The sequence below is a fragment of the Ostrinia nubilalis genome, chromosome 3 (genome assembly GCF_963855985.1).
Source record: "Ostrinia nubilalis chromosome 3, ilOstNubi1.1, whole genome shotgun sequence".
In the NCBI taxonomy this organism is placed as follows: domain Eukaryota; kingdom Metazoa; phylum Arthropoda; class Insecta; order Lepidoptera; family Crambidae; genus Ostrinia; species Ostrinia nubilalis.
Genome location: NC_087090.1, coordinates 5,854,055 through 5,868,781, shown reverse-complemented (window position 1 = coordinate 5,868,781; position 14,727 = coordinate 5,854,055). Strand labels below are relative to the sequence as shown.

The 14,727-nt window shown below is 36.9% G+C and overlaps 2 protein-coding genes across 2 annotated transcripts in view; both read left to right on the top strand.

Annotated features, from left to right (window-relative positions):
* The window catches only part of LOC135087728 (probable phosphorylase b kinase regulatory subunit beta), a 37,509-nt gene that overhangs the window by 3,820 nt on the left and 18,962 nt on the right, over positions 1–14,727 (top strand). The gene's annotated exons all lie outside the window — the stretch shown is intronic.
* LOC135087712 (uncharacterized) lies at positions 3,577–6,534 on the top strand. The gene is made up of 2 exons (XM_063982478.1): positions 3,577–3,669; positions 5,193–6,534. The coding sequence occupies exons 1-2, from the start codon at positions 3,629–3,631 to the stop codon at positions 6,178–6,180; spliced, it is 1,029 nt and encodes a 342-aa protein (XP_063838548.1). The 5' UTR covers positions 3,577–3,628; the 3' UTR covers positions 6,181–6,534.

Genomic DNA, 14,727 nt, shown 5'->3' with positions numbered 1-14,727 from the left:
TGGGATTAACCAAGTCAGTGTTCTTTGAAAATTAAGGATCAGCGGAACGTTTTTGAGCAGAAGAGGCCCCTCGATTTTGGGCTTCGGCAAAAAGTTGCCTTTTTTAATAGATCACTGTAATCTGTGACTGAAATAGAAACAAAATAAAATAGAAATCGTCACGTTTGGCGAGACTTAAGCCAAGTCAAAAAATAAGTATACACATATTTAAATATGCAAAAAATCCGTTTCTAGATCGCGGATCCAAGGAGATCGCCTTGAAATTCTGTCTAATCAGTCTGTGCTTGAAATCAGTTGGTCTAAACAAAGTGCACATTATAGTCGCAAACCAGTCGAAAAGTGGTCGAAAAGCCTTTTTTTTGTATGGAGTTTTGATGGATTCGATTTTCGATTCGATCAAAAACTCAAAAAGTGCATTTTGTCTAGGGGGCAGCACTAATGACAAATCTGACAGTTAAACGACGTCCAATTTTTGACATTTACGAAATCTACCATCCTTCCTTCTCTTTCTAAATAATATAAGCTAATGAAGGACAGCATGATAGGGTCTGTATTCTGAAGGCCAATACAAACTTTTGAAAATAAACTAATCATCTGTTTTCATTTCATGTTGAACATTGAACGAAAAGCGCGGGAAACGTCGGTTTCGGTGGACGCCTTTTTTTGGAGAAATTATTTTTTCATTAATTTTCTATTTATAGGATCAGATAAGTAGTGCAGTGTAGTTTGTTAACTTAATTTTTATTTATATATCATATTAGTGTATCATATCTCATCACATATTGGGTAAGTTTTAACTTTTTAACTTTCCATTCCGTCCAATGGACGACGATCCTCATGACCCGGGTGGGACAGCCCCCCCGGTATCTAATTACGTTACTATTTCACGTAATAGTTCATGTCTGGACACTGAAGGATCGGTAACTGATAATAATAACTGTGAGTCAAATGTTTCGCATGCAAAACGCAAACGAACTTTATCTAGAAAAGTTTGCAAACATTGTAACAAAAAAAGGAGGAGCCGTCATAATAAATCTAATGTGTTCGATTCAACAAACGTTTTTGAATGTCAGTGTATTTGTCCACATCCGTAGATGTAAACACGGCTTAATTTTATACTGAAGGTGTCTAATGTGTCTATGCCTTATTTTTATGGTTAATGTTGGCAACACTAAATTTGATATCGCTCTCTTCCTCATCACACTCTCACCAACTCATACTGGTTTTTGTAAATATTGTGTTTTTATAAATAAAAGTCAAGATTAAAGTACAAAATCTTATTATTTGTATGTTCCACGAACATAAATGGTGCCGAAAAACGACGCGTTCGAGGACCGGTATTTGGCGATCGTGGCGAGCCTTCGAGGCCTACTGGCGCCGCAGCCGCCGTCGCCGGCTCCAGCATCGGGCGCGCAGCAGTCTACAGACGCGTGCGCTACCAGCGTGAGGCTGCCAGAAATAGACATTCCTGTGTTTGACGGCAAGGACTACACAAAATACCACTCGTTCATCGAACTCTTTAGTGCAGTGATAGATAATAATTCTAAATTAGCCGCAATTCAAAAGCTTTTCTATCTTAGAAAATACTTAAAAGGTGAGCCATTGTCATTAATCGAAGGATTACCCGTCACCGGGGACTCGTATGGAAAAGCTCTTGAATTGTTGAGAAATAGATATGACAATAAGTTTCTTATTATCACTAACCATGTACAAGAGCTGCTAGACTTCAATCCACTAGTAAAGGGAGCGGCTACCAATTTAAGAGAGTTAGTGTCACATGCTCGCCAGCACTTAGGTGCACTGAAAACATTAGGACAACCGACTGACAGCTGGGACATGATAGTTTTACCCATTTTGTTGCGAAAGGTCGACCAGTTTACTTGCAGAGCCTATCATTCGGAGCGTGACACCACAAAGCTGCCCCTACTGGATGACTTCTTCGCTTTTGTGGAGCGGAGAGCTAGCAGCTTCGAGGAGAGCCAAAGAAGTGAAGGTAAGAGCAACAATAATAATAACACTTACAAAACTAAAGTGTCAAACTATGCAAGCAAAACTGCCACACAGTCGTGGTCTTGCAAATATTGTAGTGAGCAAACACATAGATTATTCAAATGTGACAAATTTCTAGCCATCTCACCAGAGGAAAGGCTCAATTTCATTTCACAAAATAATTTATGCAAAATATGTTTCAATTCTCACACAAATAAATGTAAATTTCACTTCAAATGTGAACAGTGCAAGGACAAATCGCATAATACTCTCTTGCACTGCAATGAAAAAGTATCAATGCACAGTAATTCTAATGTTAGCACAATATTGCTGCCCACCATCAAGGCCAAAGTGCTCTGCCGGGATGGCAAATCACACAAAGTAGTCCGGGGACTAGTTGACAGTGGCAGCCAAGTGTCATTTATGACAGCTGACTTAGCAAAAGCATTGCAATTACCGCTAATTGATAGCAATTTAAATATCACAGCCTTGGGGAAACAAAACAAAACAACCTCAAAAGCTGTCAATGCTGAATTTGTGTCACTTCAAAATAATTATAAGTGCCAAGTTAATTGTTCCATAGTGGACCAAATTACAACCAAGCTGCCACAGCAACAAGTAAGCTGGCAAAATATACAGCTGCCAGACTCTGTGGTGCTTGCAGATAGTGACTTTGACACTCCGGGAGACATTTCATTTCTGCTGTCAGCGGACATATTCTTCCAAATATTGCTGCCTCGCAAAATCAAGCTGCAAAATAGTAATTTGTATCTTATTGATACCCAGTTTGGTTCAATATTGTCAGGTGAAGTAAACAATAGTGAGTTTTGTGCATCCAGTCACCATGTCACCTTGCATGCTATATGTGACAACAATGTAGATCACCTCCTACAAAAGTTTTGGGAGACTGAAATGGTCCCTGAAACGAAATTGGAGGTTACAGCAAAGCAGGATGCCTGCGAAGCCGAGTTTAAAAGCTCGGTACAGCTCACCAGCGAGTTTCAGGTGTCCCTCCCGCTCAAAGTCCCCATAGATCAGCTAGACCTAGGAAATACATTTCCTATAGCATCAAAAACATTAAATGCCATCGAAAAAAGGTTAGCCAAAGATGATCAATTAAATAGAAATTATAATGACTTCATGAATCAATACATAGAAATGGGTCATGCAAAGGTCATCCCACTGTGCCAGTCAAATTTAAAAAATGCATATTTCATGCAACACTTGCCAGTCATAAGGAACGATAAAAAGACCAATAAAGTAAGAGTTGTTTTTAATGGTAACACAAAAGCTAGTTCGCAGCATCAAAGTTTAAATGATGTTTTGCTGAATGGCCCTAAGGTTCAAAAAGATCTCTTTGACATTCTGATTTTATTCAGGTCATTCAAGTATGTAATGTTAACGGACATCAGGCATATGTACAGAGCTATAAAAATTGATCCATCATTTAGGCATCTACAAAATATATTATGGAAAGATGAAAATAATCAAAGAATTATTCTGCAATTACAGACAGTCACCTATGGACTCAAGAGCTCAAGCTACCTGGCCACCAGATGTCTCCAGGAGTTGGCAGACCGGTTTGGGAGCAATATGCCGCTTGCTGCTGAGGTCATCCGGACAGCCATGTACGTTGACGATGCTCTTTTTGGAGCACAGACCATCGATGAAGCTCTTGAGGTAAGAGATCAATTTATAGACCTGCTAGGACGTGCCAATCTGCAGCTGCATAAATGGGCTGCAAATGATGACCAATTACTGGCTGGCATACCAGCTGACAAGCAGCATTTCGAAGAGCATGAGCTCGGTAATGAGGACCTCTCAATGAAAGCTTTAGGGGTCTCATTCAATGTTAGAGATGATGTTTTTAAAGTGTCATGTCCTATAAAGCGGGTGCAGTCCTGGAATAAAAGGTCCATTTTGAGTGTCATAGGCTCTTTCTTTGACCCCTTAGGGCTCGCTGGGCCAATAATAGTTCGAGCAAAGGAATTTCTACAAAAAGTGTGGAAGGAGAATCTCGAGTGGGACTCGCCCATACCAATGTCATTGCTTAAGGCCTGGTTAACATTCTATGAACAGCTAGAACAAGTGCCTACAATTTCTGTACAAAGAAACATAAATATAAATAATGCGCAGGTAATACAATTGCTAGGATATTGTGACGCTTCTAGCGTCGCCTACGGCTGCTGCATATATATAAGGGTTATTCAAGGCAGCAAAGTAACCACAACACTTTTGTGTTCAAAGTCTAGAATTGCTCCAGTAAAAAACGCCTTGACTATACCTAAGCTAGAGTTAAATGGTGCAGTGTTGCTAGCCAAACTGTATTGCAAAGTCAAAGCAATCTATGCTAAAATTAACTTCAATGCTGTACATTTATTTTCTGACTCCCAAGTTGTTCTGTGTTGGTTGAAGTCTAGCAGAAATAATATACCGGCTTATGTCAAAAACAGAATAAATTTAATAAATTCAAGTACTACAGAATGTAAATGGTTTCACATAGATGGAGCTTCCAATCCAGCTGATTGCTTGTCTCGAGGCTGCAATCCCCAAGACCTGCCATCGAACACCTTATGGTGGCATGGGCCTCCTCAACTTGACTCACTGGAGTATGAGCCTTCACCATCATTGGCTTCATGCAACCACTTACTTTGCGAGAGGGGACCTGCCGAGAGCGAGCAAGCAGCTTGTTTGGTTGTGACACAAGAACCACAATTGTTTGAAAAATATTTTTCATGGTTCACTATGCAAAGAATTGTAGCTTGGATATTAAGGTTTAAATTCAATTGTTTAAATAAACATAATAAAATTAAAGGAAATTTGACTGTAAAAGAATTGTTAAATGCTCAATACAGGATAATTTCTATAACGCAAGGCTTGTATTTTCCTTCGGAAATATCAAAAATAAAAAATAATTTGCCAATAAAATCTAATTTAAAAGCCTTGGCTCCATTCATAGATGGAAATGGCATAATGAGGGTTGGTGGCCGGTTGCAAAACGCCCCAGTGCCATACACGCAAAAGCATCCGATTATTTTGCCCAATAAGTGTCATGTCACGAATTCAATTATTCAAAATGAACACTGTGTATTAATGCATGCTGGTATCACCCTCGTATTAAGTAGTCTGAAACTTAAGTATTGGATCATTAGCGCCGGTCGCGAAGTAAAGAAAATTATTAACAAGTGCTTAAAATGTTACAGGTTTAAGGCTCAAGTAGCCAGCCAGTTTATGGGATCCCTGCCCTCCGATCGCGTCACCGAGAGCCACCCGTTCGACAAGGTTGGAATCGACTTCTGTGGTCCGTTTCAAGTAAAACAATCGGGCATGCGGAGGGCCGTTGTCACCAAAGGCTACACACTGGTAATTGTTTGCTTCGCCACTAAGGCTGTCCACCTTGAGCTAGTTTCAGACATGACAACTCAAACATTCTTAGCAGCCTTAAAAAGATTCATTGGCAGACGCGGTATTCCCGCCATTATTAATTGCGATAATGCACAAACGTTTAAAGGAGCCGACAACGTGCTCCACGACTTGTATAAATTAGTCAATTCCAAAAAGCATCAATCTCAAGTGAGTGTGGCTGCTGTAGAGAAAGGAATAACCTTTCGCTACATCCCCTCCTACTCCCCCAACCACGGAGGCCTCTGGGAGGCCGCCGTTAAGAGTTTTAAGTTCCATTTCAAAAGAGTGGTGGGGGAGAATAAATTCACGTACGAAGAATTGACCACTATTTTATCCGAAATAGAGGGTATCCTGAATTCCAGGCCCCTCACGCCGCTTTCAAGCGACCCTGCAGACCTAACAGCCCTAACCCCAGGACACTTCCTGACTGGTCGTCCACTCATATGTATCCCTGAGCCGGATCTAACCGATATCCCTCTAAATAGACTAAGATTCTGGAGGCGCTGTACTCAGGTCAAGCAACATTTTTGGAAAGCCTGGTACAGCCAATATTTATCGCAGCTAAATGTTAGAAACAAGTGGAGCAAACAGTTACCAGATGTGGAAGAAGGCAGTTTAGTTTTACTAAAAGGAGACAACGTTCCCCCGCTGCAGTGGCCCATGGCGCGGGTGACGCGGGTGTTTCGGGGAAGCGATGGGAGGGTAAGGGTCGCGGAGCTCAAAACCGCTACTGGTCTAACCCGTAGGTCTATTAATAAAATGTGTATCCTTCCCATAGATTATTAAGTAACAAGCCATTTTAAAACTGTTAAATAATTTTTAACCATAGGTTTTTAAGCAAATGTTAACTTGTAGTTATGACATGCGAATTTTATTAAATATTTATGGCAATTTTGAGTCTGTAAACTGTGATAACTAAGTAGTAATATGTATAGGGTGTTACTTAAACTTAAGAATAAAGATTTAATTAAGATATAACTTCAATTGTATCATGCAAGTCATTACTAATGTAACTTCATGACTATTAATGTAACTGCATAGCTATTTTTGTAACCTTTTGCCCGGGAGAATGTCCACATCCGTAGATGTAAACACGGCTTAATTTTATACTGAAGGTGTCTAATGTGTCTATGCCTTATTTTTATGGTTAATGTTGGCAACACTAAATTTGATATCGCTCTCTTCCTCATCACACTCTCACCAACTCATACTGGTTTTTGTAAATATTGTGTTTTTATAAATAAAAGTCAAGATTAAAGTACAAAATCTTATTATTTGTATGTTCCACGAACAGTATTCTTAGTAGCAGTACTAATGAATTACAGGATGCGCCCATAGTTTCTTCATTAGGTCCATCTCCATCCACTGCGAATTTGTCGGCCAATGAAAACTTAACCAACTCCCCAAGTGCCCCAGTTGCTAGACCTTCTTATGTAGCTTCAGATTTGGCACCATATGTTGTTCACATACAAAGACTTCCATCTGACCCTAATGAAAACTGCACCATTCATCCTATATCATTTGGCTTTTTCTTAAAAAAGAATGGGATTAGAAACATCATTGATGGTAGTTTAAAAAGAATTGGAAGGAACCGATTATCAATATCTTTCTCCAAATTTGAAGATGCTAACTCATTTCTAGATAACGGGAGTTTGAAGTTCAATAAATATAAAGCGTTCATACCTTCTTTTAATGTGACACGTATGGGTGTGGTGAGAGGTGTGCCGACAGACTGGACTGAAGAAGAGATTGTGAGCAATATTTCAGTACCAATAGGTTGTGGGAAAATTCTGAAAGCTAGGCGTCTCAAAAGGAAAAATATAGTTAATGGTGAGGCTCAGTTTGTACCTATAGAAACAGTGGTGTTAACTTTTGACGGTCAGGTCCTCCCTAAGAGAGTGTTTTTATGTTTTAACTCACTGCCCGTTGACCTGTATATCTATCCTACCATTCAATGTTTTAGCTGCTGTCGGTATGGCCACGTGAAAAGTCAATGCCGTTCAACTCCTAGATGCTTTAAGTGTGGTCTAGGCCACTCAGGACATACCTGTTCAGTGGAGGAAGATGAAATAAGGTGTTGTTTATGTTCAGGTCTTCATATGGCTACTAGCAAAGTATGTCCTGAATATAATAGGCAAAAGAACATAAAGGAATCTATGGCAAAAGACTGCATTACATATGCTGAGGCACTTAAATTACACCCTCCTTGTTCTAAATCTTATGCAGATGTTTTAGTATCTCCTACACCTCAGAATTCATACAATCATGTGTCATCAAATTACTCTAATAAGACCTCATACAAAAAAACTGTTTTCTTAAAGCCTAGATCTCCCCCTAGGTTCTCTAAAGGTTATGATAAATCTGCTCATGATGAAATCATTCAAGGATATAACTCTGAAATCTCTCCAAGTAAAAGTATTTTAATTAACAGCGATGAGAAACACTCAAACTCTTTAAGTAATTTATCATTAAAAGAATTAATTGTAGCCCTGATTAATTCTCTGCAAACTAATTTGTCATCCCTACCGTCCAACGCTGCCTCAATCAAAGATAGATTATTAGACAAAATTTCACATAACGAACAAAGCTTCAGCAATTCAATGGAATTGCCGCAGCATTTTAACTAAAAAAAAGTGACCTTTTATATTTAATAAATAAAGAAGATCCATTTATTATTGCTCTACAGGAAACATGGCTTAAGCCTGTTTCCATTTTTAAAGTGCCTAAGTTTTCCTGTGTTAGAGAAGATCGTAGTGATGGGTATGGAGGCGTGGCTATTCTTATTAGTCACTCTACTCCGTTTTCCCATGTCCCAATTCCTCAGCACAGTAGTGATTTTTCTATTATTGCAGTTTCAGTAAATCATATAACTTTTGTCTCAATTTATATTCCTCATCCTACTTCCCACATTTATGATGAAATAGATAACATTATTGGCAACCTTCCTTATCCTATTATTATTATGGGTGATTTTAACGCTCAACATGAAGCTTGGGGAAGTAGTAGTTCTAATTATTACGGTAATAGGATTTTAGAAATTTTAGATAACAATCATTTATGTATCTTAAACTCTGGCGTTGCAACCCGCAGGACTGCGCCTCATGAAGGAGTGAGCGCTCCTGACTTATGTCTTTGTTCTACTAATTTAGCCTCGTCATTATCATGGTCAACATTACCTTCATCGTATGGCAGCGACCATTTCCCAGTTGTCATTGAATTCCCAGATATTAATAGGAATGTGAATAATCGCGAACCTCGAATGAAATACAGACTGGACCGAGCTGATTGGAGCCTATTTAAGGACAAGGTGGAACAGGGTCTTTCATCTCTACCGGTTGTTAGTGAAAACAATCAATCAGCATGTGCTGAAGCTTTAGCCTCTTTATTAATCGAATCTGCTAATCAGGTATTTCCTATTAAAAACGGTCGTCATCACAGATATGGATAGATGCAGCATGTGTCAAAAATTGTATGAAGCCGAGCGTGCCACTTTTTAAACGTCATTAGTGTCATTTTAGCGAATTTTAGTGATTGCCGCAACATAAAAATAATCGTATCATCGTTATGCAATCGCAAAGTTATCGAAAGATATCGTGTGACTCGATTCAACAATTAATTAATTCCGATAAAACTGATATTTTGTTACATGTATAGCTAGTTTGACTGTGGATTAAAATAATTTTGTAGCGGTAAACGTCATTCTGTATTATTAATTTACTTACTAGTTTGCAAATAATATTTTTTATTGTGCTTAATGTATATCAAAGTAATGATCGTTATTCCACTAATTCCTAATTTCATACTTTTAAATATCCTAGTACCTGACCTAGTTTCATAAAATAAAGACTAACTCAAGCGTTTTATTTTTAATAAATGTAAAAATGCGTAGTTTTGCCAATACGTTTAGTTTCATAAAGCTAAGTCAGGTACCTAGTTTTGAAGATATTTCTAAATGATTTTCTGTGGGCGGTTGATCAAACTGATGTTTTTTAAAGGAATTAAAAATATTGCTATTAATAAAATAATGCAAAACCTTATTGATAATGTGACATTTGGTTAGTGAAGGATTGGTGTTAAAATTTTGTGATTTTATCATTATTTCTCTGATAACTATTTCCGATATTTTTTATTTCCTGTATTAAAAACAATGCTACTTTATACTTCTTCTACTGCTACTTTATTCTAATTTAATTATTTGTTACTTGTGCTGTTAATTACAATTCTCAATCCGTTAATAATTTCTTCTTTCTACCGTGTTGGTACTACAACTGTCCTCGTAAAATCATCGTAACCGATTGTTGTAATCGGATTACAATTAACAACGAGAACATCACTCGACCATGTATGTCCATTTGGACATATCGGAATGGCACGCTTTGACGAGCAACTTGCTGTATCTACTCTAATCCATATCTGTGGTCGTCATACTTATAAAATCCCCTCACCACCTTGGTGGGATAGCGAGTGCTCAGATGCTGTTAGGAGAAGAAAGGAAGCGGAAAGGAATTACTGTGCTATTTCAACAGAAGCTAATTTTAACTTATTAGTTGAAATAATGTCAAATACCAAAAAATTATTAAAACGCAAAAAGTGGGAAGGCTGGAGAAACTTTTGCTTATCCATCTCGCCAGATGTTTCCCCTTCTTTTGTTTGGACTAACATAAGAAAATTTAGATCTGCTTTTAAAGAATCCCAGCCGCCGTCTCTTAATGATACTTTAATTGAAGAATTTTTAGATAAACTTGCTCCACCTTCTGTTGCTGAGAATCTTTCTATACCCAATGATGCTTTTTTATTTACAAACATTGAACATACAGTTCTTAGCGACCCTTTTTCACTTTCTGAGCTTAAAGGAATTTTAACTTATGTTAAAGACTCTGCGCCGGGTGGCGATGGGATCCCCTACTCATTTCTGTGTAACCTTAGTAATTCTAGCTTGTTATATTATCTAACTCTTGTAAATTCTATTTTCAATTCTGGTTGCGTTCCACCTTCATGGAAATCTCAGGAAGTAATTCCAATTTTGAAACCCCATAAGCCACGAGAAGACTCCAACTCTTACAGACCAATTGCACTCTCATCCATTCTTATGAAAGTAGCTGAGCACTTAATTAAAAACCGGTTGGAATGGTTTATGGAGAGCAAAGGCTTGCTTAGCAAGAGTCAATACGGTTTCAGAAAAGGGAAGAGTTGTGCAGATAGTATTGGCATTTTTTGCACTGATATTAGATTGGCGTTTTCATGTGGCGCTTCAGTTCTTTCGGCTTTTCTTGATATAACAGCAGCATATGATAATGTGTTGTTAACTGTTCTTAGAAGTAAACTTTTACAACTACAAGTTCCCGGTTTGCTCGTAAATTTCATCCTAAATATCTTATCTATGCGAACTATAAATGTTATTCATGATAACAAAATCTCATCCAGGTTATTAAGCAAGGGCCTTCCTCAAGGTTCCGTCTTGAGTCCTTTATTATTTAACATCTATAGCTATGATTTAGAACCTTCTATGAATAACAGTGCACATATTTTACAATATGCTGATGATCTGCTCCTCTATGTTAGTGGTAATAATATACAGTTAATGTGTGAGTCTCTTACATATTCTCTCTCCCTATTAAAATCATGGTTAGACAAAAATGGCCTTAGCCTTTCCCCTCCTAAAAGCTCAATAGTTTTGTTTTCTAGAATCCGTTTCCCACCCCCAATTAGTGTTTATTTTGATAATCAACCAATCCCGGTTAAAAATGAAGCCAAATTTCTAGGAATCATTTTAGATTCCAAAATGACAGGTCTTCCGCATTTCTATTACATCAGTTCTAAATGTGAGCGACTATTAAATATTCTCAGATGTCTAACTGGTGTCTGGTGGGGCGCTCATCCGTTCTGTTTAAAGCTTTTATATAATGCCCTTATCAGAAGTATCCTCGATTACGGAACTTTCTTTCTTGAACCCTGCAGTATAGTGGGGCTTCGTAAATTGGATTTGATCCAAAATAAAGCTCTTCGATTAGTAACTGGTGCCATGAAGTCGAGCCCTATTATTGCTCTTCAAGTCGAGTGTGTCGATCCACCTCTTAAGCTACGTCGTCAATACTTAAGTGATAGATTTTTATTCCGAGCATTACAGTTTTCGAATCACCCTCTCCATTCAAAACTTACAGCTCTTTTAGAATATGTAGAATCTTCCTCATACTGGTATCACAAATCTCCTCCGTGTCTAGTAATCAGTTATCGTAAATACATATCTCTGCAAGCTCCTACCCATAGTTCCTCTTATCTGCCAATTTTTTGTAGTAAATATGAAGAGTTAATGTTCTCCCCAGAGATTTATTTTGATTTGGGTGTTTACAAAGATGATCGAAATGCCCTTACAAACTTTAATTTTATGATTGACAGGGATTGGTCTAACTGGCAACACATGTATTGTGATGCATCAAAGCATTCTACCAATAGCCAAGTAGGCGTTGGAGTCTATCATGAGCAATTAAAAATAGGGTAAACCAGAGAGTGATTGCCCACTGGTAGTGATTGCCCGCTTTAAGAATAATATTGTCAGGTGCTGACTTTGAATCACTCTAGTTAGATTTGAATTTACTAAGTAGATGGCTCCGAGATCAATGTACAGTAGATTTAAAATTTACAATAGGAAACACTAAAAAAAACAGTCATGGAGGATTTTGTCAAGACGGGTGAAAATGTTACTCAAACAGGTAAAGACTTTAACAATTTTACTAAGGAATTACTTGCTTAGAGGTTAAATTTTTTTTGCAAGTTATTTAATATTCAACTAATGGTGTATAGTCATGATGAAATGATAAGTGTTTTCTCCATTATCAATGAAAATAACTGATAAAATTTGATTTCTAACGATCATTTTAACGGTGGGTAATCACTGCACGTAAATCTGTATATTTTTAGTTATTGCCCACCATCATTTCAGTTATTGCCATATGTTAATGTATAGTTATTGCCCAGGGCAAATTATTATTAGAGTGTTGCCACCATGCAGTAGCAGTGTTTAAGTTGCTCATTGCTAGACTTGTTTTGCAATTTACAGGCATAAATATTGAAATGGCTTTAATTGTTTCATTTTCAGTATGTCAAAGACTCCAAAAGTTCAATATAGCATAGAAAATTCGCAAAAAGCGATCGAAGCTGTACAAGATGTATCCAACAATGCTGAAAAATATGGTTTGGCTTGAAAAAATTGATAAAAATTCAAACGCAAATACAAAAAATGAAAATCCTACGTTAAATCTACTAGTAAAAATGTTAATTGTAAGAAAATAGATACAACTTTAGGGAAGAATAACCGACAGCTAATTGAACATTCTGAGCAACCACTTGAACTGATACCAAAGAAGTTAAAAAATTAAATACATATAAAATTTACATAATATTATTATAAAATACAAATTTTTGCGTCATCTTTGTTTTGAAGTATATGATTCTGTCTCTACCGATTCTGACTTTTCAACATCAGCTCAAGAAATATTTGATAATTATAGTTAATAAGGCCAAACGCAATTTATTTTGAAATTTTGAAGACTGTACTACTAGAATTTAAGTTTAATGTTTTGTTTTGTTTATTTAAAGCCTATTTTGTCATTTTAAAATTGATTATTTTGTTTTAAGATACTGGGCAATTACTGTGCTTTGATGTGGGCAATTAGTGTAAGTAATGGGCAATGACTGTACTTTTTGGAGGATTTTAAATTTATTTCAATATATTCTAAGTTACGTAAGTTTTAACTAAAAACTGTTAATATTCTGTTTAACAGTTTATTGAGTTATAAGAAAAAAGTCAGAAATGGTCGATAATTAAAATACTTTCTTTAATTTTTCATCTCAATGTGTTTGAAATCCTTAAGTGGGCAATAGCTATACGGTTTACCCTAGTTCAAAAAATCAAATTTCCCCCAGAAACATCTGTATTTACAGCTGAATGTTTCGGCCTTTTCAAATCTCTTGAATACATCTTAATTATGAAATTGCAACAAACTATTATTTTCACTGATTCAAAAAGTGCTCTTCAAGCTCTTGTTAAATTCCCTTTTAAGTCAAATACTTTCTACCCTGTAATCATGGATTGCAGGCGGCTACTATACAATTGCTTCTTAAAAGATTTGAAAGTTGTATTTGGTTGGATTCCTGGTCACAGTAATATTCCCGGGAATGAAAGGGCCGATCGCTTAGCTAATGATGCAATTTCCTGTGGTGACCTGTTTCCTTATAAAAATTACAGTCATGACTTACTTTCACTTCCCAAACTCTCCCTTAGGGAATCTTGGGAAAGTCAATGGACTGACAGCAGTCAAACTAAAGCGAAACACTACAGGAATATTCAACCACATGTTCCTCTCAAACCGTGGTTTTTCAAACTGAAGCTGGATAAGGCAGGGATAGTAGCCTCATTCGTATGCGACTGGGTCATGTTTGCCTCCCCTTTCATTTGGCTAGATTAAAGATTGTAAACAGCGACAAATGCGACTGTGGAGACGCAAATGAAGTGGGTGACCTAAACCATTGTCTATTTTCATGCCCTAAATATGACCGCTCCTCTTTTATATCTTCCTTACTGACCCTCCGTGTCCCTTTTCCTACTTGCATTAATTCTCTTTTATATACGAACGACCTCTCTATATATAAATGTATCTCTATTTATTTATCTAATAATAATTTAAAGGTTTAGTTTTCCTAATTTCCTATTAACACTTCCTACCAGTTCCTACCTATACTGATCCTAGCCCTAAATTCCGAAATTCCGCTTTTTTATTGACATCCGTTTCCCTACCTTGACATTGGCAAATGCGCAAACCGCGCGAGCCATTATAAAAAAAAAAAAAAAAAAAAAAAACATTGAACATTTATTTCATTTTAACAGTGTTGCCAGAAGGTTACTTTTGTAACCTTTTAGGTTACTTTTGAACTGCTGTGGTTACTTTTAGGTTACACTAATGAAAAGGTTACTTTTAGGTGATTTTTCAGAAATTGTAGAATTAACTTTACGGGTTATTCAGTAAAAAATATTAATAGTGACAATTTAAAAATTATGTCATAAAGTGCATTTAAACCTGAATTTGATTTATTATTTGTTAAAAAAAATGAGTTTTAGCGAATGTTTTTCGATAATAAAACGCAAATCCATGAAACGTTTTTATACGACTGGTCACTTTTCGAATTTAGATGATCAATTGTATTCATTTTCCATCCATGAACAACCTTACACAATCATCGCTCCGCAACCCCCCCCCCCCCCCCCCGTATTAAGGTTACTTTTGATTCAAAAAGGTTACTTTTTTTTATATTTCTGGTAATTTCTGACTAGACCCG

What these genes read in the sequence shown, in the direction of transcription:
- LOC135087712 (XM_063982478.1), top strand. Translation starts at nt 3,629, where the DNA reads ATGCTCTTTTTGGAGCACAGACCATCGATGAAGCTCTTGAG. An exon ending in CCATCGATGAAGCTCTTGAG is followed by an intron (nt 3,670 to 5,192) that starts GTAAGAGATCAA and finishes AAAATGTTACAG; the next exon opens with GTTTAAGGCTCAAGTAGCCA.